This window comes from Leuciscus leuciscus (assembly GCF_965113295.1).
Source record: "Leuciscus leuciscus genome assembly, chromosome: 24".
Taxonomy (NCBI): Eukaryota; Metazoa; Chordata; class Actinopteri; order Cypriniformes; family Leuciscidae; genus Leuciscus; species Leuciscus leuciscus.
The window spans coordinates 23,545,065-23,571,236 of NC_138723.1; the positions used below are offsets into that span (position 1 = coordinate 23,545,065).

The 26,172-nt window shown below is 38.8% G+C and overlaps 2 protein-coding genes across 6 annotated transcripts in view; one reads left to right on the forward strand and one right to left on the reverse strand.

The window, feature by feature from the left end:
- Positions 1 to 26,172, forward strand: part of nf1b (neurofibromin 1b) — a 61,659-nt gene that overhangs the window by 26,803 nt on the left and 8,684 nt on the right. For both annotated transcript variants that reach the window (XM_082157617.1, XM_082157618.1), the window contains 7 exons: positions 21,690 to 22,122; positions 22,210 to 22,550; positions 22,655 to 22,857; positions 23,150 to 23,343; positions 23,616 to 23,756; positions 24,521 to 24,800; positions 24,888 to 25,102. In XM_082157617.1, coding sequence (XP_082013743.1) covers positions 21,690 to 22,122; positions 22,210 to 22,550; positions 22,655 to 22,857; positions 23,150 to 23,343; positions 23,616 to 23,756; positions 24,521 to 24,800; positions 24,888 to 25,102 — 1,807 coding nt within the window. The remainder of the gene's footprint in view (positions 1 to 21,689; positions 22,123 to 22,209; positions 22,551 to 22,654; positions 22,858 to 23,149; positions 23,344 to 23,615; positions 23,757 to 24,520; positions 24,801 to 24,887; positions 25,103 to 26,172) is intronic.
- LOC309489085 (oligodendrocyte-myelin glycoprotein) lies at positions 4 to 20,541 on the reverse strand. Of its 4 annotated transcripts, XR_014202337.1 has the most exons (6): positions 19,816 to 20,541; positions 16,484 to 18,365; positions 4,303 to 13,372; positions 2,084 to 3,374; positions 1,139 to 1,189; positions 4 to 930 (listed from the first exon to the last, which is right to left on the reverse strand). XR_014202337.1 is itself a non-coding variant. In XM_082157625.1 (4 exons), the coding sequence occupies exons 3-4, from the start codon at positions 4,314 to 4,316 to the stop codon at positions 2,135 to 2,137; spliced, it is 1,254 nt and encodes a 417-aa protein (XP_082013751.1). In that variant the 5' UTR covers positions 4,317 to 13,372; positions 16,484 to 18,365; positions 19,816 to 20,541; the 3' UTR covers positions 1,777 to 2,134. The 4 variants fall into 4 exon arrangements, 1 of the variants encoding a protein (XP_082013751.1); XR_014202336.1 differs by lacking the exon at positions 1,139 to 1,189; XR_014202338.1 differs by having other exon boundaries at positions 4 to 1,189.

Here is a 26,172-nt window from a genome sequence, read left to right on the forward strand (position 1 = left end):
CCTTCATAATACCTGACATGGTGCAAACTGCAGTGCAAAACAATTAGAAAAGCACACATTCTTTTGTTCGAAGTTTTATTGCTTCTGAGAACAACCAATTGACTAATAACAGATAGATCATTTAATTAACAAAGGGAAATCTATGAAGATATTACAGCATTTTACAACAATAAATTAAAAATACCCTGACTCCCTGCTGAATGCTTATAATAACAATATTTTTTTCATATTTGAAATATTCTTCCATAATGTTAAGCAAAAAGCTGTTCGTTACAAGCTGCACATCATCTATAAAAGTTTTGTAACAATATTTTTTTCATATTTGAAATATTCTTCCATAATGTTAAGCAAAAAGCTGTTCGTTACAAGCTGCACAACATCTATAAAAGTTTTGTAACAATATTTTTCATATTTGAAATATTCTTCCATAATATTAAGCAAAAAGCTGTTCGTTACAAGCTGCACAACATCTATAAAAGTTTTGTAGCATTTAAGAAACAGACTCTATGAAGTCTCTGAAGAATCTTACATGATTGTCTACCTTCGAAGCACAAGGGAGGTTGATGGTCATTGTATGATCTGTTGAAAGCGCAGAGCCATGAACACAGGCAGCAGAAGCTTGAAGCAGCAAGTCATGGAGGAAGAGGAGGAACTGCTAAGAGAGGTGCTGACCGTTGCATTTTTAGCATTCTGGTTTGTGCTGCTGTTGAAGCTGGCTGAACTAGCGCCGTTCGTGTTCTGGTTGGTGCCATTCTTTGAGGGGACTGTTGTGGGTGAAGTAGTATTGATTTGTTGGCTTGTGCTGTTGCTGGTGTTGTTATATGAAGTAATGTTCCGTGGACTAATATTCTGCATTTGGACCAGCATACAGCCAGACATCACAACCAGCAGCACCACACAGATGTCCACTCTTAGAGCCATTTCTCCGATCTGAGAACAACATACCAAACCACAAAAATCATGTCACTTTTTTCTTACTAGCTCCACAGTTGTGTTTAACACGCATATCATCAAATAAAAAAAAAAATCAGATAAAAGATGATTTATATTCATAGAAGGTTAAGCATCAATCAGAATTTAATGTTTAACACTTTGCAAAGAAATAATTTAAAGCTGAAATCGTTCCCCGCATACTCACCAGTGTTCAGCATAAATGTTTTATCTCTGCGAGTGGTGATGTGCAGTGTCCCTAGACAGATGCAGATGCTTTTAATAATGACACCTGAGCAAGGAGTCACATGATTCTTCAGAAAGGAGGGTCAGTGATGGAAAGATCATGTTCACAAGATTTCCTTTTGTTTAACAAATTGTTTGTTTGCTTTTCATGAGGTATCCTGGTTACATCACGTAAGACTGGCTTGATTTTTCTTTGTTTATGGCAAAAGATTTCCAAATAGTTTTCTTTTTTTAAGTTTAATTAAAGTTCCTACATAGCTGGGTAACCTGACAGTTTATCAGTTTCAAAAATGTCTCCAGCCATGATAGTGAATGCATTATGGTGAGAGAGAAAAAAACTGCTTTCCCATCTGGAAAATCCTGTTAACATCAGCTTAAGCTGTGTTTTTAGAACATGATCAGTGGTTTCTCCAAACTAGTGTAAGTGATTGTCAAACTGTTGTGACCTGAAGGTGCTTAGACCATCTTGATCAAGTATCCCTGCTGGTTGTCAGTAGCTGTTATAACGTGGTAGGTATCTTTCTGGGCATTTCAGTGACTGATTTATTTGTTTAAATGAAACTTTACATGCAAATATAATATAACCCACAAAGAACAAGGTGCTTTTTGTTCATGTTTATTATTTTAGTTTTAGTTTTATTGTAGTAATAACACTCATGCATTTAAATTAATAGAAACGTTTTTAAACTAATTGGATTGTCAGTTAATCTGATTAACATATGAAATGCTTCTGCATCCATTCCATGTAAACTTGTATGTTCAATGATCCTGCTTGTTGCTGCTCTACATCAGCAGATGGAGGTTATACTGTGAGACTGTTCTGTTTTGGAAGTTCATTTTAAGTTTTCATGATATGTTGAACACAAAAGTGAAATGAAAATGCAAAGTATGATTTCCGTTTGTTAACCTGATTTTTAGTATGTTCCAGTTTAGAAGCACCATGTGACTCTGGTGACCCTCAGAGCCGTTGTGTCATGGCCGCCAGGAGGAGCAGACAGCAGATTGATGTGTAGAGTGAGCCGGCACTGCGTCCTGAGCTTGTGTTTCTGCTGAGGTTCTGATTGGGTCTCTTCACGCTCCTTGTGCGGAGAGTTGTGGTCCTGCGGGTGGTGGAGATGGTGGTGAAGAAGTCGACCGGTGTGATTGGGCTTTCTGTACTTGAGTGAATAATTGAATTGGAAACCTCTGAAGTGGAGGTAAAGAGAAGACCCTTTCTGAAAGACTCTTGTTTCTTGGTGCTTCGAGATCCTGTTTGGTCATCCCTGGTGTTTAGGTGTGACGTTCCTGTCCAGGAGTGTGTGGTGACCGCTTGTACATATGGATGGCTTGGCTCCTCTGTTCCAAAGACATATGGGGACAGCGTGTAGGTGCCAAAGTGCCAGCTCCCTGTCCTGGACTGGTGAGCTTCTCCGCAGGTGTGCCAGGTGTGGCAGGGGCAGCCCAACACTCTGGCGGAAGTGTGTTTGGTCCACACCAACAGGTGGCTGATGTTGGCAGTTTCTTCACAAGCCCACGGATTGTCCCCTAGAGTGATGAGCTTCAGACCTTGAAGACGCTCGAATGCCCCTTCACCGACCATAGTAAAGTGATTTGCATGCAGGTAGAACTGAGCCAGCCTGTGTAGCCGGATCAGGGACCCCGGCAGAATCTGGACCAGAGTGTTGTGGGATAGATCCACCACCTCCAGGTTTTGGGGCATGTTGGTAGGCACTGTCCAGAACTTGTTGTGACTGAGGTTGAGAGCCTTCAGGTTGGGGAGCGTGTTGTTGATGAAGACCACACGCTCCAGCTTATTGACGGACAGGTCCAGAACTCTGAGGTTCCACTGGAATGCTGTGTCATCCTTGTTAAGTACACGTAGGCGGTTTCCTGAGATGTTGATTTCCCACAGCGCCCGTGGCAGTGATGCTGGGAAATGAAGAAGACGGTTATAGGAGAGGTCCAGGATGCGCAGATGTGTGAAGGAGCTTAGGCGGTGGTCAAGGTCAGATAGCCGATTGTGAGTCAGGTTGAGGGATTGAATGTTTCTCTGCAGGTCCATTGGCAGATGCCGAAACCCCCTCCAGGAACAGTCAACTGTCCTATGGCTCTCGCTACAGGAGCAGGCAGCGGGACATTCTGCATGTACACATGTACACGTAAACCACAGTAAGAGCAGGCAGGACATCACAGAACACACGAGCATCTTCATGGTGTTCCTGTGGACGAAAGCAAGAGGTTTGTTTGTTACATGCGTGCAGAATGCATCTAATGCTATTTGTTTATAGTATTGTACTAGTGTCCATGACTGGCAGTGATGTGTGTTCTTTGGGTGTGTGTGTGTCTGATTTAGTGGATCTGAAATTGATAGGATCTGATAATAGAGACCAAGGACTGAGTCTAAATAATGATGATTATAAATATCTGACTATATTGAGTCATTTGTGTCTGATTATAATAATCTAATGATAATGTAGATGACAATGAGTCTGATGACAGTGTGTAATCTGATTATATTGAGTGACTAATTGATTACAGAAAGTCTGACAAATAAGTAATGGCAGTGATTTTGTGCCTGATTATTATGTAGATGAAAGTTAGTGTCTGACCTTAGTGAGTCTGATGACAGTGTGTCTGATGCTATGTAATGATGGCAAGTCTGAACTTTATTGAATCTGAATAGAAAAAAATCATTAAATTGACTGTTTAATCAGATTAATGTGTGTGAGATCAGTTAATCTCATTATTGTTAGTGATGATAATGAATCTGATTATAGTTAGTGATGGCCGTGAGACACTTATATCATTTTATTTGGCTGTGAGTCTTATTCATTATCATTATGATCTCTGGTTGTTCATTTTTAAAGTGTATCTATGTGTTCTGCCTTATTTGTTTGCAGTTATGAGGCTAGTCATGCATGAATTCTGATTCGCATGCAGCAGAGATGTTGAAGGTCTTCATGCAGTGTCTCTGCAGATCTGCCTGCACCTAGTTCTGCACGACTCTAAGCATGTGCTTAGACAAAAATAGCATTTATATATAATGTGCTTACATGCTTGTTCATGTCATGCCACAAAACCTGTAAATAACTGATTGTGACTATAATATTTCTTCAGGTAAACAGTGCTGCATTGTGAATTACTTACCTTCTCCTTGTCATCACTCTGTGCTCCTTTTTCCTGTCCTCTTTCTGTCTTTCAGTGTCTCTCCATCCCTCACCTCTTTCTTTCTGCTTGGTCTCAGCACGATTCTAATTTCTTATTTTCTATTCTTTCTGTGCTTTATGCTGCAGTAAAGTCCAAATCCTGTCTTTCTCTGTGCAGGTCCCTTTCTGGGATCGCTAAGATAGTGGAGGAGAGAGGAAGAGGCGGGGAGGGGAGGGGAGGGGGGATGTAGTAGAGTCTGCTCTGGTACAGAGAGAGGGAGAAAGAGAGGGTGGGTGGGGTGGAGAGGGGGAGAGAGAGAGAGAGAGAGGGGGGGAGTAAGTGCTGACATCTCGTTTCCTCTTTAGGATTCCCTCATTCAGCATCCATTTCCTTTGCTTTCTTCTTTCTTTTCTGCACTCCCCCCCCCCCCCCTTTCTTTCCTGCTTTCTTCTTTTTTCTTCTTCTTTTTTTTTTTTCATTAAGCAACACTTAACCTGTATTTGGATCTGAAGATGTTTATATACTAGTGCTGGGCAACAGTTAATTGCATCCAAAATAAAAGTTTGTGTTTACATAATATATGTATATTTTATTATATATATCAAAATCTTTTGTTAGAAGCAATTCATCGGTTTGACAGCGCTAAAATTAACACATTTTCTTGCGAGTTCCACAAAGTTCTGCTTTTATGAAATCTAGTATTATATTAGGTTAATCAGATTATGCTGTCATTTATCACTGAAAGTGCAGTACCATCATCCACATTTGACCACATTTAAACCCATTCCATTCAGGTTTTACCACAAATGCACCTAAAATTCATCATTTAAAACCCTGATCCCGGAACAGTTCTTAGTAAAGTGTAGTACAATTCTTAGCACGCTTTTTGGTAACTGATTTAAAAGTTCCTCACAATCATGTTTTTGCCTGGGCTGGTGTGTGTGCGAGTGTGTTTTGAACAATAGAGTGCTAGTACAGAACCTTTTCAGTGCCACTCTCCATCTTTCTCTCCTCTTCTATCCCTCTTTCTTCCTCAATCCCTTCATTCTTTCCGAGCCTGCCAATGCTGCCCAGTAATGGCACATCCTCTGCTTACTAATGTTGCTTTGCTCGGTGTGTGAGTGTTGTTCTATACGTGTTGTGTTTGTGTGTATAATGCAGAAATGGCATAGTCAAACTGTTTAGCTTAATCCACCTGTGCTCAGCTCTAATTTTACATGTGCTGTCTAGATTCTTTCTTTCCCTTAGTTTAATGATATGTTCATCTAACACTGTTTTAGTGGACCACAGTGTTGTTGCTGTTTTGTATGTTAGTCAGGCAGATTTGGATGCGAAAAGAAAGCCAGCCGGAGACGAGAGAAGATTGTTATTGCCACATGAAGTACAATCTTTTCACATGTAATCAACTTTCCATTGTTCCATTTGCATTTTCAAAAATAGTTTTTTGTTTGTTTTAATGAACCAGGTTATTGTTACTTAAAAGACAGGTGAAAAAAAAACTGTTATTAAAATAATTTAATAAAATCACTGAAATGACCTTTAAAAGTACAATCACACAATCTCTATATAACATAATATTATCTCTCATTTGTACATGTAAGTCATGTAAAGTGCAGTGTTTGCATATGCGGGACACGATGGTGTTGTCTGTAAGTTTGTGACTCACAGAGGAGTCTGAAGAATTTGTTAATTCAGAATTTGTTTAGTTAAAAAAGTTGAGGGTAAGTATTAGAGAGTGTGCCTTGTTGTGTTTGCTGACATCCTTGTGTTTAATGAAGGTCTTTATGTTGTTGCTTGAGGGGGATGCTCTCATAATCATCACTATTTCCCCGCTTTTTCTTTTGGGTGTTCCTTTTCGTCATCTCTATTGCAGTGTTTGGACTGCTGCTCTGCCAGACTGAATGATATGTTCCCCACAGGGGAGGGTGACCTGCCACCCACATGTTGCTGTTCCTCCAATGCCGGGTCTGCCATCTTTTCCATACTACCCAAAGCAAGATTACAATTATCAGCAAAATGAGGCACCCAAGAGTTAAGAGTAATCCAAAACTTCCTCTGTGGGTTTGCTTGTCATCTGCTATTGCAGTATCAGCTGATTTGTGTGTTGGAAAAATAAATTTCTTGGAATTTTTTGTGACCTTTTGTGTTTTTGACATGTGAAATTTTGTTGTAGCTGTACGAGTCGTCTTAATCAGTTTGCGGCCTATTGTGCTTTGCGTTGGTTTTTCTGTCTCAGCTAACAGATCATTATTGGTGTAATTTTCCTTTGCCACTGTATCTGTAGGTTCTTGATTTGTCAAGTCTGGTCGAGGCTCTGTTGTTTCGGTGGGCTGTAAATTGGACCGTTTTGTTGATATCCAGGATGGAATTTCCTGTGTTCTTAATGTCATAAATCCATGTCTCACGACTGATGTTGTAAGAATATGGTTTTCTGAAGGTTTTGGATTTGGAGTGAATGTCACAGTGAGCTTTTCTGTGAAGACTGGAATAGTTTGAGACGAACGCACTCTATCTTTGGGAGCTTGAGTTGATGTGTCCTTTACTAACAGGACACTTGTATGGGACATTATTGTGCCAAGGATTGGATATTTGTTTGTTATGCTCTGTGATTGTGTTTTTGGATTAATCTGATAGGTTCTGAATTGTGCAGCAGATGATGTGGAAACATGTAGACTAATGCCTGTTGGCACAGAAGTGTCCCCTGGTTCTCTTGAGTCAACTAAATGGTCCTCAGTCCGGCTAGGAAAAGGTGATGTGGAATCTGTTTTTCTGCTTACTGATGAGCCATTTGTTAATTTGCGAGTTGTCATAAAGTGTTGCATTAAACTGTCTCTTGAAGATTTTGCTGTATTAACTGCATTTTGTTCAGTGTGTTGATTTGTAGGCTCTTCTGCCAGTGTGGGTTTGTGAGGTTCTGGATCTGACGTGAACCCATTGATATGTGAAATGGGGCTTTCTACTGTTAGCAGAAGTGAAGTGGAGTCTTGGATTTGTTGCTTCAATGTGAATGCGGGTGGTGTAGGTTTTGGATCTCTCCGATTTGTGGCTGTCACAAACTGGTTGGGCTTTCCATTGTGCCAAGTTACAGAATGTGTGTTTGTAGCAGTTTCTAGAATTTCAAGCTTGATTGCTGATAAACTTAAAGTTGGGTTTTTTGTCCTTGCAGGTAGAGTGGGTCTTGAAATGCCTTTCACCATCCCAGTGATGACTCTTCTTGGATGATCATGCTTCATTGTTTGTAGAAGTGAAGTGGGTTGCAGGCTGTCATTTTCCCTTGTTGAGGCAAGCATGCCATGGTTTGTAATGTGTGAGTTTATAGCAGTCTGTTGTGGAGTTTCCTTTTCATTTCTGTATTCTGTGGATATGTCTGGGGTGGATATGAGTGGAATTCTGGTGCTCTGGGAATGCTGTGTTGATTGTTTTCTTTGTGATGGCTGATCAGTGTGGAAAGACATTATTGCTGTAGAATCAGTTTTACCAGTCATATCAGTAAAATGTGCAATTTGGTCATGTATGGTAGTTGGAGAGAGTTCCTCCACTGCTTTGGAGGGAATTTTGATTATAAATGTTGTGGAATCAGGAATGGGTTGTTCTGTGACTTGACTGGGTTCAGTAATTTTCTGTTCAGTGATTGTTAATTGTTCAACTAGTTGATAATCTCTTGATTGAGTTGTTGTCTGTGAGTGTGTTGGAAAAAATGCCATGGCTGTAGAGTCCTTTGTATCAGTAATACCAGTGAAATGGCCAATTCGTTCATGAATGATAGTTGAAGAAGGTTCCTCCGCTGCTTTAGAGGATATTTTGATTGTTAATGTTGTGGAATCAGGGATGTGTTGGTCTGTGACTTGACTAGGTTCTGAAATTTCCTGCTTGGAGCGCTGGAGATGTTGAGTTGATTGTTGTGTGAATAGATGTGGTGCTTCTGAGTGAGTGTTATTTTGTGACTCTTGTGGCGGTAGTTCAGTGGAGAAAGACATTATGGCTGTAGGATCAGTTTTACCAGTCATATCAGTAAAACCTGCAATTTGGTCATGTATGGTAGTTGGAGAGAGTTCCTCTACTGCTTTGGAGGGAATTTTGATTGTAAATGTTGTGGAATCAGGGATGTGTTGCTCTGTGGCTTGACTGGGTTCAGTAATTTTCTGTTCAGTGATTGTTAATTGTTCAACTAGTTGGGAATCTCCTGATTGAGTTGTTGTCTGTGAGTCTGGTGAGTGTGTTGGAAAAGATGCCATGGCTGCAGAGTCCTCTGTATCAGTAATACCAGTGAAATGGCCAATTCGTTCATGAATGATAGTTGAAGAAGGTTCCTCCGCTGCTTTAGAGGAGATTTTAATTGTTAATGTTGTGGAATCAGGGATGTGTTGCTCTGTGACTTGACTAGGTTCTGAAATGTCCTGCTTGGAGCGCTGGAGATGTTGAGTTGATTGTTGTGTGAATAGATGTGATGCTCCTGACTGAGTGTTTTTTTGTGGCTCTTGTGGTGGCAGTTCAGTGGAGAAAGATGTTATAGCTGTAGAATCATTTGTAACAGTAGAAGTGCTTTCTTCATGCATGATATCTAAGGAGGTATCTTCAACTGGTTCTGAGGGAATTTTGATTGTAAATGTTGTGGAATCAGGAATGTGTTGCTCTGTGACTTGACTGGGTTCAGTAATTTTCTGTTTAGAGATGAATTGTTCAACTAGTTGGGAATCTCCTGATTGAGTTGTTGTCTGTGAGTCTGGTGAGTGTGTTGGAAAAGATGCCATGGCTGTAGAGTCCTTTTTATCAGTAATACTAGTGAAATGGCCAATTCGTTCATGAATGATAGTTGAAGAAGGTTCCTCCGCTGCTTTAGAGGAGATTTTAATTGTTAATGTTGTGGAATCAGGGATGTGTTGCTCTGTGACTTGACTAGGTTCTGAAATTTCCTGCCTGGAGCGCTGGAGATGTTGAGTTGATTGCTGTGTGAATAGACGTGATGCTCCTGACTGAGTGTGTTTTTGTGACTCTTGTGGTGGCAGTTCAGTGGAGAAAGACGTTATAGCTGTAGAATCATTTGTAACAGTAGAAGAAGTGCTTTCTTCATGCATGCTATCTAAGGAGGTATCTTCAACTGGTTCTGAGGGAATTTTGATTGTAAATGTTGTGGAATCAGGGATGTGTTGCTCTGTGACTTGACTGGGTTCAGTAATTTTCTGTTTAGAGATGAATTGTTCAACTAGTTGGGAATCTCCTGATTGAGTTGTTGTCTGTGAGTGTGGTGAGTGTGTTGGAAAAGATGCCATGGCTGTAGAGTCCTTTGTATCAGTAAAACCAGTGAAATGGCCAATTCGTTCATGAATGATAGTTGAAGAAGGTTCCTCCGCTGCTTTAGAGGAGATTTTAATTGTTAATGTTGTGGAATCAGGGATGTGTTGCTCTGTGACTTGACTAGGTTCTGAAATGTCCTGCTTGGAGCGCTGGAGATGTTGAGTTGATTGTTGTGTGAATAGACGCGATGCTCCTGACTGAGTGTGTTTTTGTGGCTCTTGTGGTGGCAGTTCAGTGGAAAAAGATGTTATAGCTGTAGAATAATTTGTAACAGTAGAAGAAGTGCTTTCTTCATGCATGCTATCTAAGGAGGTATCTTCAACTGGTTCTGAGGGAATTTTGATTGTAAATGTTGTGGAATCAGGGATGTGTTGCTCTGTGACTTGACTGGGTTCAGTAATTTTCTGTTTAGAGATGAATTGTTCAACTAGTTGGGAATCTCCTGATTGTGTTGTTGTCTGTGAGTCTGGTGAGTGTGTTGGAAAAGATGCCATGGCTGTAGAGTCCTTTGTATCAGTAAAACCAGTGAAATGGCCAATTCGTTCATGAATGATAGTTGAAGAAGGTTCCTCCGCTGCTTTAGAGGAGATTTTAATTGTTAATGTTGTGGAATCAGGGATGTGTTGCTCTGTGGCTTGACTGGGTTCAGTAATTTTCTGTTTAGAGATGAATTGTTCAACTAGTTGGGAATCTCCTGATTGAGTTGTTGTCTGTGAGTCTGGTGAGTGTGTTGGAAAAGATGCCATGGCTGTAGAGTCCTTTGTATCAGTAATACTAGTGAAATGGCCAATTCGTTCATGAATGATAGTTGAAGAAGGTTCCTCCGCTGCTTTAGAGGATATTTTGATTGTTAATGTTGTGGAATCAGGGATGTGTTGCTCTGTGACTTGACTAGGTTCTGAAATGTCCTGCTTGGAGCGCTGGAGATGTTGAGTTGATTGTTGTGTGAATAGACGCGATGCTCCTGACTGAGTGTGTTTTTGTGGCTCTTGTGGTGGCAGTTCAGTGGAGAAAGATGTTATAGCTGTAGAATAATTTGTAACAGTAGAAGAAGTGCTTTCTTCATGCATGCTATCTAAGGAGGTATCTTCAACTGGTTCTGAGGGAACTTTGATTGTAAATGTTGTGGAATCAGGGATGTGTTGCTCTGTGACTTGACTGGGTTCAGTAATTTTCTGTTTAGAGATGAATTGTTCAACTAGTTGGGAATCTCCTGATTGTGTTGTTGTCTGTGAGTCTGGTGAGTGTGTTGGAAAAGATGCCATGGCTGTAGAGTCCTTTGTATCAGTAAAACCAGTGAAATGGCCAATTCGTTCATGAATGATAGTTGAAGAAGGTTCCTCCGCTGCTTTAGAGGAGATTTTAATTGTTAATGTTGTGGAATCAGGGATGTGTTGCTCTGTGGCTTGACTGGGTTCAGTAATTTTCTGTTTAGAGATGAATTGTTCAACTAGTTGGGAATCTCCTGATTGAGTTGTTGTCTGTGAGTCTGGTGAGTGTGTTGGAAAAGATGCCATGGCTGTAGAGTCCTTTGTATCAGTAATACTAGTGAAATGGCCAATTCGTTCATGAATGATAGTTGAAGAAGGTTCCTCCGCTGCTTTAGAGGAGATTTTAATTGTTAATGTTGTGGAATCAGGGATGTGTTGCTCTGTGACTTGACTAGGTTCTGAAATGTCCTGCTTGGAGCGCTGGAGATGTTGAGTTGATTGTTGTGTGAATAGACGCGATGCTCCTGACTGAGTGTGTTTTTGTGGCTCTTGTGGTGGCAGTTCAGTGGAGAAAGATGTTATAGCTGTAGAATAATTTGTAACAGTAGAAGAAGTGCTTTCTTCATGCATGCTATCTAAGGAGGTATCTTCAACTGGTTCTGAGGGAATTTTGATTGTAAATGTTGTGGAATCAGGGATGTGTTGCTCTGTGACTTGACTGGGTTCAGTAATTTTCTGTTTAGAGATGAATTGTTCAACTAGTTGGGAATCTCCTGATTGAGTTGTTGTCTGTGAGTCTGGTGAGTGTGTTGGAAAAGATGCCATGGCTGTAGAGTCCTTTGTATCAGTAAAACCAGTGAAATGGCCAATTCGTTCATGAATGATAGTTGAAGAAGATTCCTCCGCTGCTTTAGAGGAGATTTTAATTGTTAATGTTGTGGAATCCGGGATGTGTTGCTCTGTGACTTGACTAGGTTCTGAAATTTCCTGCTTGGAGCGCTGGAGATGTTGAGTTGATTGTTGTGTGAATAGATGCGATGCTCCTGACTGAGTGTGTTTTTGTGGCTCTTGTGGTGGCAGTTCAGTGGGAAAAGACGTTATAGCTGTAGAATTATTTGTAACAGTAGAACGAGTGCTTTCTTCATGCATGAAATCTAAGGAGGGTTTCTCAACTGCTTCAGAGGAAATTTTGATTGTAAATGTTGCGGAATCAGGAATGTGTTGCTCTGTGACTTGACTAGGTTCTGAAATGTCCTGCTTGGAGCGCTGGAGATGTTGAGTTGATTGTTGTGTGAAAAGATGTGGTGCTTCTGAGTGAGTGTTATTTTGTGACTCTTGTGGCGGTAGTTCAGTGGAGAAAGACATTATGGCTGTAGGATCAATTTTACCAGTCATATCAGTAAAACCTGCAATTTGGTCATGTATGGTAGATGGAGAGAGTTCCTCTACTGCTTTGGAGGGAATTTTGATTGTAAATGTTGTGGAATCAGGGATGTGTTGCTCTGTGGCTTGACTGGGTTCAGTGATTTTCTGTTTAGAGATTGTTAATTGTTCAACTAGTTGGGAATCTCCTGATTGAGTTGTTGTCTGTGAGTCTGGTGAGTGTGTTGGAAAAGATGCCATGGCTGTAGAGTCCTTTGTATCAGTAATACCAGTGAAATGGCCAATTCGTTCATGAATGATAGTTGAAGAAGGTTCCTCCGCTGCTTTAGAGGAGATTTTGATTGTTAATGTTGTGAAATCCGGGATGTGTTGCTCTGTGACTTGACTAGGTTCTGAAATGTCCTGCTTGGAGCGCTGGAGATGTTGAGTTGATTGTTGTGTGAATAGACGTGATGCTCCTGACTGAGTGTGTTTTTGTGACTCTTGTGGTGGCAGTTCAGTGGAGAAAGACATTATTGCTCTAGAATCATTAGGAGTGCTTTCTTCATGCATGAAATCTAAGGAGGGTTTCTCAACTGCTTCAGAGGAAATTTTGATTGTGAATGTTTTGGAATCAGGGATGAGTTGCTCTGTGACTTGACTTGGTTCTGGTATTTTTTGCATTGTCTGGAGTTGTCGAGGTGATTGTTTGACTAGTTGTGAATCTCCTGATTGAGTTGTTTTTTGTAAATCTGGTGATGATGGGTCAGTGGGGAAAGATGCCATAACTGTAATTTCAGTGGAATGAGTCCTTTGTTCCTGCGTGGGAGCTGAAGATGGTTTATCCTCCGCTTTGAAGACGATCTCCGTGTTTTTTGGCCCTTCCGATGTCATAGATTCCAGTTTGTCTGCTTTCGTTGATGTTCTGATGGTGTTTGTATCATTGGAAACTTCATTCAAAAGTCTCCAAAAAATATACAAAGCATAAGCCTTTTCTGGTAAACGTAATGCATCTGGTAGGTTTAAGTTCTGCCTTCTCACTCGTAACCTTTTCGCACCATCTCCACCCTTCCACTCTATTTCTGCATTGGTGTGGTTAGAGTTTGTGGTCGAAGAGATGCTTAGTGACAGCAAAATGGCCAACAGATAAATGAACAAATAACGTATCAGTAGCTCCATGTTAAATATATGATATTTTATCACTGTAGAGAAAGAAAACAGTTGTAAAGCACATTATATCTTAGATATTTGGGAGATTGTCCCTGCAATACAGTAGATATACAATAACTTTGTCCATTCACATAAGTTTAAACTACTGTGCTTTAGTTTAATCACTACTGTATATGTATGTATATTTTATAATGGTTGCACTTTATTTTACAGTACGGGCACTTAATTGTACTTACAGTGCACTTAAAGAAAGTACTGAGAAATATAAGGTAACTACATGGGTTAGGTTTGGGTAGGTACAAGGTTAGTACCTAGTTATTACTCAGTTATTGCAATTACTATATTAAATACATATTATGTACATGGGGAACGGGACCGTAAAATAAAGTGCAACCTTTGTAATTATTATAATAATTTTAACATCAATTAAACATCCTCAATGTTGCAAATACTTCAGTGAAGCACTGTTTAACTCCCGGCATTATACCTGTGAAGTGTAATAGTCCAGTCATTTTATGAAAAAAGGTTGAACAAATTGCAACCGAAGCAAACTCAACTGATTTTGTATCCTCAATATGTCCCGAGTAAGGAAAAAAAAGCCCAGAAGAATCCCATTAGGGGAAAGTTTCGAAAAAGACCCAAATATAGCCTATTCATACGCCTATTCATTCTTTTTCTCACGTGAATAGGGTAAACCTTTTAACCTTTAGATATCACCATGAAAATTACTGAGTTGATTACTTGCATCAAGACAAACAAAAAATGTATTACAAGTTTTTTTTAATTGTTTGTTAACATGGACAAACGGAGCATAATCTAATTATGTATGTGCTAATTTGCGAAAATACCACAACAGACCTAAACATTGGGTATAGCCAGGCGAACATGTCTTTTTGAATCTTGTTGACGCATAACAGTAAAATACTTAATGTTAAGGTCTGAATGGAACCCATTTAGGCTACCCATGAGCATTAATACATAGAGGCAGGAAGATGTACTTTAGAAACCAGCCTTTATTAATTTTTAAGAGATTAAGTTTGGGGCTGGGTCCGTGGGACTGTTTCTGGGGAACGAGTCTGAGGGAAGAACAGGAGACAATGGTAAGGAGAATGAAGAAGACAAAAGGTAGGTAAAATAAAAAGTGAATCCCCAGAAACAGTCCCACAGACCCAGCCCCAAATCTCTGCAATAATAATGAATAATTAATAAAGCCTCTATGTATTAAAGGGGTGATGAACTGAGAAATCAAAATTTCCTTGAGCTTTTGACATATAAGAGATCATCATACTATAATAATATCCTGTAAGTTTCAGAACTGAAAACTACCTTGTTAGTCCAATAAAAGCTTTTATAGACATCAGGCTCAGCAAACGACTCGTTTTTCAAAGTGGGGAACTATGACGTCAAAGAGGATAAAACACCGCCTCCACAAAAGAAGATCAACGCCTACTTCAACTCGGCCTGTTTAGCCCCGCCCACCGATTCGCCCAAACATGCTAAATAACATAGGACGACATGATGATTGCTAAACCGGATCGAGCTACTTCCAAGCAATAAACATGCTGTTTACTAAATATTGTGCAGTGCCTGTTTGTGGAAGAAGACAGTCTGCATAAGCTTCCTTCGGATTCCAGCATGGTTAAACTTTATTAAATCAGTCAATCACAATTTCCCGACACGGATCTGCCAGCAACATGTAAGTAACCATGTGTAGCCTATTCTAATGCCTGATCTGCGATCAGTGATTTCTGTGTAATTATTCAAGTTCAGATATTTCTCTTAAAATCGTTCAATACTGTTTATGCATCAGTGACTAAACGATCAACTTCACATAATTTCTCGTAGAATTATGAAAATAATATTTTTTAAACTGAAAGCGATCAAAGAACGATCCCTTTCCAATCGCCCAAGCTGTCAATCAAACAGCACAGCGCGAGCCGCGAGAGCTTATCTGGACACTTACCAAACTCGTGATGAAATAATGACACTGTTACACTACACAACGAAGCTCTTACTGTGTATTCACATCGTGTTTGCATTGTGATTTGGTGTAAGCATTTGTGAGAGTGCAAAAATTGCGTTGCAATGATAAGATCTTTATTCACGCGATCAACAGACTGTCTGTCATCTGCTCAGTCAGTGCTCATCATGCTGCAACCTTTCATGTGATGGAATAGATTTAAATATAATGCTTTAAACGATACTTATCACGATTTGTTAATCTCGATAGCTGTAATAGTAAAAACGTAGTAAAAGTTTTCGAGAGAGTTCATATAATACTAGCCATTTCATATGCAAACATGTCAGCCAATCACAGCAGTGGGCGTTTGCACTGCAGTCTCACAGCAGACACGCCCCTTAAAACAGAGCGTTCAAATCTGAGGCTGAAATCAGGCTTGGAAAAATGGCTTTTATTTATAAATTATGACAATTTTTGATGTAAAAATCATACTAACATTATAAGGGCACCCCAGGCAACATTATAAAATAATAAAACAATCTAGTTCATGACCCCTTTAATGTTCATGGGTAGCCTAAATGGGTTCCATTCAGACCTTAACATTAAGTATTTTACTGTTATGTGTCAACAAAATTCTAAAAGACATGTTCACCTGGCTATACCCAATGTTTAGATCTGTTGTGGTATTTATGCAAATTAGCACATACGTAATTAGATTATGCTCCGTTTGTAAACAAACAATTAAAAAAAACTTGTAATACATTTTTTGTTTGTCTTGATGTAAGTAATCAACTCAGTAATTTTCATGGTGATATCTAAAGGTTAAAATTTTTACCCTATTCACGTGAGAAAAAGAATGAAAAGGCGTATGAATATGCTATATTTGGGTCTTTTTCGAAACTTTCCCCTAATGGGATTCTTCGGGGCTTTTTTCCCCTTACTCAGGACAAATCGAGGATACAAAATCAGTTGAGTTTGCTTCGGTTGCAATTTGTTCAAGGTTGACCCCCATTTTGGCTTAAAATGACTGGACTATAATGATTATATTTCTTTTCATTTTTAAAAAAAAATACTACTTAACGGTATGTTGACTTCAATGCTGCGTACAAAGTTTTCTAACCTCATTTTTTTTGGGACAAATTACTCTCAAATATTAAAGTTTCTCTGACAAAATGTTTCTTACCATTTTAAGGCTGTTCCTGTGTCTACCAGCACAAGTTAGAGGAGGCGATACATTCATCATCTGTACTGGATGGGTTGCTGTTTTTCTATTTATATGAGGCTGAGAATATATTCCGCTAGATCACGTGATAACGTGCTAAGTGTGAATGAACAGCAGAAGTTTTGGGTGTGACTGTAAAATGATGTATTTTCTCACGGTGCTGTGATGCTGCAAAATGTAATTGTGTGAATTTAGTTGATCTTAATGTTACCAAAGTTTTGATTCAGAGGAGAAACACCAGTTCCCAGGTTTGAAATAAAGACAAACAAAATATTTTATTCAAAAACCAAACTGCACAGTCAGTTTTACATCTTTTTTTGTTTTGTTTTATCCACAAAACATATCTCAACATCCTTAAAACAAGATGTTTACTCGAGAAGCAAAACTAGATGAATCTGATCGATTTCAGAGAATATAGCTTTAATTAGGAATAATACAATTTTCTCAATAAACTAGTTTTTGGAGAATTTATCTTACATATTTTTGTTTCTCAAGTATAAATATCTAATTTAAGGATGTTTAGACTTAATAAGAAAACGATTTTTGGCAGAATTAACAAAATACAGACATATTATTTAAAATGCAGACAACATAAATGCTTTTGGCTGTTGAAACATGCAAGGTCATACAATGTGGAGAGTTCACAAAGGCTTATTTGCTGTATTTTCAGTGCTGATATTTAGTCATTTTTATATAATTTTCTATTAACAGTCAAGTTACATTTATTTATATAGTGCCCTTACAGAGATAACAGGAAAATAATGCAACAAAGTCTGTTTCCAGAAGAAAATAGCGTCACAGTCCAGCTTAAGTAAGTTCAGTGATGTTTAGTTTTTGTTGTAAGAAAGTGATTTATTTAGCAAATTTATATAAATAGCCGCTCTGGAGAAAACTGTGATGTCATCGTCCAGCTCAGCTCAGTTCAGTTCTCATATAATGATGTCAATGCTGGCAGATCAATATTAATGTTGAATATTAAATTAAATGTTGAATTAAATGTCCCCAGTCTAACAGTCTTAGAACCGTACTTTCAGATTTCAGACCACCTTCTTGAGTCTTATGCAGAAGACAACAGTTAAAGCTTAAGCAGGTGCGGACATTGCCAGCAGGGGGAGTTTTGTGACACAGTTTAAGTGTCTTTGAGTGTGATCACACCCCTGTGTCGGAGCTCTCTGGTGCTTTTGCTTCAGGCTCATGACCGTTCTCCTGGGTGATGTCTCCACTCGGATCCTTCACGGTACTGGGCTGCTCTGTGTCCTTGTTCTCCAGAACTCTCTCCTCATCCTCTCTACTCTCCTCTTGTGCTGTGATGACCTCTGATAGCATAAGGCAGGTCTCAGTTGGCTGCCCGTCCACTTGGTCTTCATCCCTGTTTGGCGATTCACTCTTTTGTCTTATGGCACGTAGGTCAATGTTGTTGTTGTTGTTGTGATGAAGCTGGAGACTAGAAATGATTCCTCTCAGGTGACAAACTTGGCACATGCATATCAGTGTGGTCACCAGCAATGCAAAGCAGCCCACTATGAGAGCAACCACAACCAGTTTCAGTGTATCTCCAGTTGGCAGTAAGAAGATACACTGTCCTTTAGTGGGTTCAGGAGTGGCCGGTGTGCAGACTGATGGTTGAGATGATTTTGTTTCAGATGCTAGTTTTGTGTTCTCAAAAGTCTTGTATGTTGTTTTGTTGTTTATTTGAGTTGTAATTTGTGTTCCACTCTCGGATGTTCCTTGAGTGAATGAAGAGTTTGTGGGGGTGATATCTGTGGTGTTAGCATGTGCCGTTCCGAAGAGCAATGCAAAGTACACAAAACAAATGGTTCTGGGACTGGGACTTGCCATGGTTCTGTGAAATATAAGAGAAAGAGAAATTATTTTCTGTTCAATTTCTTAAAGCTATAAACCATTTCACATAATTTATATATATTTGAATTGTTCTGCGAAAATCAGTTGCTGCAGGGAAATTCATTTTCAAAATCAAATGAATGTGTTCCTTAGTATTTTAATCCACTTTTCCTGGATGTTTTCACATCATGGAACATCCAGTGTCAAAAACAAGTGTATACATCTTAATATGTAAAAAATATGTATTTATTTATATTTTCTTAGAAATGCATCTAAAAAAACGGGTTTGTCTTATATTCAGGGTCTTGACTTTCACATGTCAATAATACACCCACAACAATAGGTGGCGCCAAATATGCGAGTCAAGAAATATGGTTTGTCAGAGTAATCTTAGAAGATAGTGAGCGCAAAAAGACGGTCTTAACGCAAACAGTCAAAGAAAAGCTTACCGTCTAAGAGCCGCGTGACTCATGTTTGCCATGTGATGTTCGTACATTTTTACCACTATTTACCATACTTTCAATACAAAAATGTAAATATGAAAAATATGCAGTATGAAAATTATTTTAAAATAAAATCATTTCAAAAAGCCTTTGAAATTTAAAAGGAACATCTTGAAAAAGGGTGGGTCATCTTATATTCAGAAAAATATGGTATTTAATAATAATGATATCTTAATCCAAATATTATTAAAAATGTGTAGGATATTTCGTCTGCATATTGCGATGTGTTTGGAGTCAATTGTTTTATTTGTGATTATAGCGCAATGAAACGTTCCAAATTATGCGGACATAATTTTTGGCCAGGCTGTCAAATAAATAAATTAAGAACACATACAAAAACAAGAGAGAATCTACTAAATAAATAAATGATTGTTCAATGTATGCTTTGCTTTTTCCTGTAAGCTTTTTATTTTTTCATGCATTTTTATTATTATATATATATATATATATATATATATATATATATATATATATATATATATATATATATATATATATATGTGTAGTTTGCCTTTTTTTTTTTTTTTTTTACAAATTATTTTGTCAGATTAACCTTCAGTTTAGTGTCTTGTTCTTCCCTCATATTTAAAATATAAAAAAACTATACAGATGGTTTATTTTGATGGTTTAATCAAACTTGTAGGGTCATTTGTTAAAAATTAATTTTCCCTCCGGACTTCACTTTTGGCCACTAATTGTATATTATTGATCTTAAATCTACACATTTTCATTTATCTTTCAGACATCCACAAAGTCAGAAACAAGTCTAACTTAGTATGCAAGAAAATAATTACAAATAATTGTATATATCTTAATTTAAATACCATTTACCACTTAAATCTACACATTTTCATTAGTTTTGTAAGACTTTGAGCTTTTTTTAATAAAATGACTGAATTGAAATTGAGGAGCTTGAAGCTCTTAAATAAAAAGTAAATGGTTTCTTACCTTTTCGGTCTGTGACTAGTTTACTCTGAGGTGCTGTTGTCTGAAGGGGCTTGAATAACTCTGTGAATGTGTTCACTCTGTCAATTTGTGCACTAGAGAAGTGTGCACTATTTTTGAGAAGTGGTCATTTTAAAGCTGAGCCTGCAGGTGCACACGCACTCATTAACCAGCAACAAGTTTCCTGCCTGTTCTTTCACTTCTGCTTGGGTTCTTATATTAGACATGTACATTAACCAAAGTGTGGCTAGGGCCACCGTGGCTTTTGTCACATCTAATCAAGGCTAGTAATATGTGTAAAGACTTGGGGTGTGCGTGACTGACAAAATATCTCTCTCTCTCTCTCTCTCTCTATATATGTGCTGATCAGGATATATATTTAGCTGAGTGTGTTGTGCTAGTACCTTGGCAGATTTAGGACTGCTGTGGAAAGCTGATTTTGTAAGTTTTATTGGAAACTAAATTCTCCAATCATTTTAAATAGATTTTTTAACTTTTATCTGCATTTTTACCTTTTTTTTTTTCTTATCTAATTAAATTTAGCCTATGCATTATTTATTATGTCAAATTATTACATTTAATCAAATTCAATTAGAACAAGAAGACACTACAGGGCTCACTGTAACTGTTACCAATCAAATAAAATCAGTATGAACAAAATTCTTTTTTGAAATTCAGGAAAAACATGGAAGCTGTATCTGAAGAGGCATTTAGATGTATTTAACACAGACTGTTTTTTGCAGCTTTCTCACCCTGAATTTGTTTCAAACCTGTATGAGTTTCTTTCTTCTGTTGAACACAAAAGAAGATATTTTAAAGAATGTTGGTAAGCAAACAGTTGATGGTTGACATTGACTTCCATTGAAGGAAAACAAATATTAAACACTATGGAAGTCGATGGCTACCGTCAACTGTCTGGTAAATGATGAAAATTTGCAACAAAACTAAACTATCCCGTTAACCTGCAGTTACAAATGCATAAATAATGTTTTGATGTTTTAAAACTAAAACAATGATATATTAAATGATTTTAAAATTTAATTCAACCGATTTGTTCTAAAGGCTGATAATTTCAGGAACTAAGCATTTAACTTTCTTAGTGAGCGAGTCATTGAATCATTTATTCAACTGATTCGTTCAAATGGACTGATTCATTCAGTAACAAAACACCTCTGTGTGTTGCTCAGAGACACAAAACAGTTCAGCTGTGACTTTGTTGGCGAAATAGATTAAAACAGGCAATATTGTGTCTAAAATGTTAGTCACTTAATTTATTAAACTGTTGTATGAAATCAATATTGCATTTGCAACCATGCTGATATTTGAGAGATAACGGCACTCTTTGTGTGATTGCTTAACTATATCATATTATATAAATATATCCTTTTATATAATACTCATACAGGGGTATTTTTTCTGCATTTTAATAGTGTAAATCACACAGAGAGCATCTACTCTAAATACGCATGCACAGTAGTCCAACCTTAACTGAACATATTTGTTTGTTTGTTTTTTGCAAAGTGAGAGACATACTCGATTAATGTCAAATTGCACATTGTTAAAATAACAATTACGATATTATCGTAAACGATATCGTACACCCGTAGTAAAGACATTTCACAGCGTTTCTTTTTTCTAACCATGAACCAATGCATGTCATGGATGATTTGCCCATGATTTTTAGAAGTTTTGTTATTTGGTTTCTATAACCTTCAAAATGCAAGCTTATATGACCACTGAAAACACTCTCTGGCTTTAAGCAAGCGTCATAGTTTGTCTTCCTTTTGCTAGTTATTAATCTAATAATAACAGTGTTCAGTGGGTTTGCAGGCCTTTGCTTTTGTTTCGTTGACTGTCTGTTTTCATTACTCTCACAGGTTCAAGACAGGCCAGATAAATGGGGACTTGCTCATTTACCACGTGCTTCTCACCCTCAAACCTTACTATGCTAAACCCTATGAGCTAGTGGTTGACTTGACGCATGCTGGCCCCAGCAATCGCTTCAAGACCGACTTCCTCTCCAAATGGTTCGTTGTCTTTCCGGGATTTGCTTACGAGAACGTGGCCGCCATCTACATCTATAACTGTAACACATGGGTACGAGAATACACCAAATACCATGAGAGACTGCTTACGGGCCTCAAGGGCAGTAAGAAGTTACTGTTCATCGACTCACCCGGACGGCTGGCTGAGCATGTGGAACCAGAGGAACAGAAGCTTCCGGCAGCTACTCTTGCGCTGGAAGAAGACCTGAAGGTCTTTCACAATGCCCTAAAACTGGCCCACAAAGACACCAAAGTCTCCATTAAGGTGTGTGAAAAAACGTGAATACTTCTTACAGCTCAGTTTCACTTTTTATGTTTTATCTCAATGTTTTTGATTCTCTCTTTGCTCCAGGTGGGCAGTACGGCAGTGCAGGTGACCTCAGCCGAACGAACACGAGTCTTGGGTCAGTCTGTCTTCCTCAACGACATCTACTACGCCTCGGAGATTGAAGAGATCTGCCTAGTGGATGAAAATCAGTTCACGCTAACCATCGCTAACCAGGGTACGCCGTTGACCTTCATGCACCAGGAGTGTGAGAGCATAGTTCACTCGATTATCCACATCCGTACGCGCTGGGAGCTCTCCCAGCCCGACTCCATCCCCCAGCACACCAAGATCAGGCCCAAAGATGTTCCGGGAACTCTTCTCAACATCGCCCTACTCAACCTGGGCAGCTCTGACCCCAGTTTAAGGTGATGAATTTATCCTACTTAAATCAACAGTGGTCAAATATTTACCAGTGGATTCCTGGCATTTCATGCCTGAATATTTATGTTTCTCTCTGTTTTGTTAAAAGGTCTGCCGCTTATAACCTCCTGTGTGCCTTAACTTGCACCTTTAACCTGAAGATTGAAGGCCAACTTTTGGAAACCTCTGGCCTTTGCATCCCTGCCAATAACACCCTTTTCATCGTGTCCATTAGCAAGACTCTAGCAGCTAATGAGCCTCACCTGACCCTGGAGTTCCTGGAGGAGTGTATCTCTGGTTTCAGCAAGTCCAGTTAGTGCCCCATTAAGCCCTTAATTAAACTCTCAGAAGACCCTGGTGATCCTCCTGCTGTTTCGGATCATTACTCGCATTCTGTTTTGCCTTGAAGTCCTAATAGGAAGTGCCTACTTTCAACTGCTACTTAAAGGCATCATGATTGTGTATTTGCTTTTTTCCAGTTATGTCTACAAGAATGAATGGTTTGTCTAGAGATAAGGATGTGAAGTGTTTAGCATAACAGGGTCCAGGAATGCTCAAGTAAAGAAGTCTTCTGGTAACCAATGACTTTCCTCCATGTATGCAGGTATAGAATTGAAGCACTTGTGTTTGGAGTACATGACTCCCTGGCTGCTGAACCTGGTACGCTTCTGCAAACACAGCGACGATGGCAAGCGCCAACGAGTTACTGCGATTCTGGATAAACTCATTACCATGACAATCAATGAAAAGCAGATGTATCCATCCATTCAGGCCAAGATCTGGGGGAGCTTGGGACAGGTAACAGAACTAATCTTAAATGTATTCATGTGAGACAGAATTGAAGGCATCTTATTTGGGGTTTTGCTGGGGAGGTGTTAAGGCTTAAGAGCTACATTCTGAAACTACGTAAATTACACACAAAAAAAGAAGAAAGATGAACACATTGCTATTTGTGGTTTCCCAGTCGTATTCCTGTAGCATACTTGCACTGTTGTTTTTGCAATTAATTTAACTTTAGAGAGCATTACTCGTGTCAATTTTGAGCTGATGGCAGCTTCCTGTGTCTACAGATAACCGATCTACTTGATGTAGTTCTGGACAGTTTTATTAAAACCAGTGCGACGGGAGGTCTCGGATCTATCAAAGCTGAAGTAATGGCAGACACCGCAGTGGCTTTGGCCTCTGGCAACGTCAAACTGGTGTCTAGCAAGGTGATGTTCATGCACACACACACTTTGTGAGAGTGACTATAAATGGTTGTTGAAAAAGTTCAGCTTTTATAAGTGCAAATCGTCTAAGAAGTATAACGTTTCTTAACATTACATTTAGACCAGGAGAAACTTGAACAGGCCAAGGACCAAATTTTGAGAATGTTTCTGAACATGTAAAACTGCAACACAACATGTTAAATGTGATGCTGTAATTATATGTGCAACAGTGTGACTCACAGATGTGGTTTGGTTGGTTTCTTCCTCTCTCGCTCTTGTTCTTGCTCTCTTTAACCACTCTGGTCTGCCTGTCTCTATTTCTCTCTCTTTGTTATGGGAGATAGTTAATGGTGCGCAGGTCATAGACTTGAGGTTGGTTCATTGAGCTCAGCTGGGTTCTGTGAACCATGCAGACTTAACATAAGAATATTTCATTTAAACAACTTCTTAATCCTCAAGCAGAACAATTTACAGGAAATGTTTTTTTGTTTTTTCTTATTAAAATTTTTTCAGTGTTCCTGTATAGATTGAGCTGTCCGTTGTCATTTAGTATTATTTATATATTCTATTATAGTATTTATAAATCATTTGAATTAGCTTTAATATCTATATTTTCCATTTTCATTTACATTTTTGTCTAAGTTTTAGTCATTTTATATGCTTTTGTCATTTTTATCAGTGTTATTATGTTTCTATTTTACTTTATTTCAGTTTTTAAGTTTTTCAACTATTTATTTTTTTATTTATAAAAAATAACTTACCCACAGGTGATCATTCGGATGTGTAAAATCATCGATAAGACGTGTCTGTCACCCACACCAACGTTGGAGCAGCACCTGATGTGGGATGACATCGCCATCCTGGCCAGATACATGCTCATGCTGTCCTTCAACAACTCTCTGGATGTAGCCGCCCACCTGCCCTATCTCTTCCATGTCGTGACCCTGCTGGTGGCCACGGGGCCTCTGTCGCTGCGGGCATCCACGCATGGCCTGGTTATTAACATCATCCACTCCCTCTGCACATGCTCCCAGCTGTGCTTCAGCGGTAAGAGGATGTCTATGTCCTAGAGAGATGTCTTCATGCATCAGTGAGTTATTGATTACTGAAGTGTCTTGGTTTTCTGCTGTGCAGAGGAGACCAAGCAGGTGTTGCGTCTAAGTCTGACAGAGTTCTCCCTGCCAAAGTTCTACCTGCTGTTCGGCATCAGCAAGGTCAAATCGGCTGCGGTTATTGCCTTTCGTTCCAGCTACAGGGATCGTTCATTCTCTCCGGGCTCCTATGAGAGAGAGACCTTTGCTCTGTCATCCCTGGAGACGGTTACCGAGGCATTGCTGGAGATCATGGAGGTACGTTATACCTTGTAACCCGAGACAGAAAGACTTTCAAACTTCATATAGCTGTACATTTACCAGCTAAAGAGAAATCTCATTGGTACAAAATCCTTCTCAATATAGCTTTTTATTTAAAGGGCCCCTATTATGGATTTTTGAAAATGTAGTGTGTAACATAGCTTTAAGTGAATGAAAACATCCTGCAAAGTTTTAAATCTGAAAGTGCACCGTATATAAAGTTATTGTCTTTCAAAAGTAAGAGTTGACTCTTAGTCAATTAAATGAATCGTTTTTCAAACGTTTTATAAGCCGTTTCGTTGTGACGTCAAGATGAAATATTAGCATATTGCCTGCCCACTTATTGCGCGCGCAGACACCAGGGAAAACTTGAACCTCAAACCAGCAGCTGATTCCTGTGGATACTGGATAGCATCATGTCGAGAAGACACTGTGCTCTACAATGTGAAGGTAAAGCCAGTTTTTTTTTTTTTTTTTTACTGCCCAAGGACGAGCATGTGAAGAATCAGTGGTTAAATTAATCTTTACCACGAAAGCACAGCAGTATAATCCTAAACTTTTGCAGTGTTCCCTTTGTTTTACTGACGACTGCTTTTCAAATCTCAGAGTTCAATGCAGGATTCGCAAACCGCTTGCTCTTGAAAGATGGTGTTCAAAATACTTAGTTCTGCTAACTGCTAACTGGTTAACTCACATTATTAATACTTCTGCTAATCAGTTGTGGGCCACTATTATCTATAACTGTGTCTATTAATGCAGATTGTCTGTCGTTCTTACTACTTTGAGGAAAGATTAAGCATGGAGCAAGATTTGTTTTACCAACATATATGTTACATCAGATCATTCACGCTAGAGCTCGGCTAATGTATTGCCTACATGCACTGTTATTGATACAGTTTCCACGTGTTCACCGCAATATATTAGAAAAATACTCTGTAAATAAATAAGTACAAGTAAAATAATCGGTTTGTTCAGGGACATGCACTTGTTAATGCTGATGGTGAGGAATTACAGTTGCAACATCTCATAATGTACCTCAAACTGAGTAGTGTATCACTGAGAAAGTC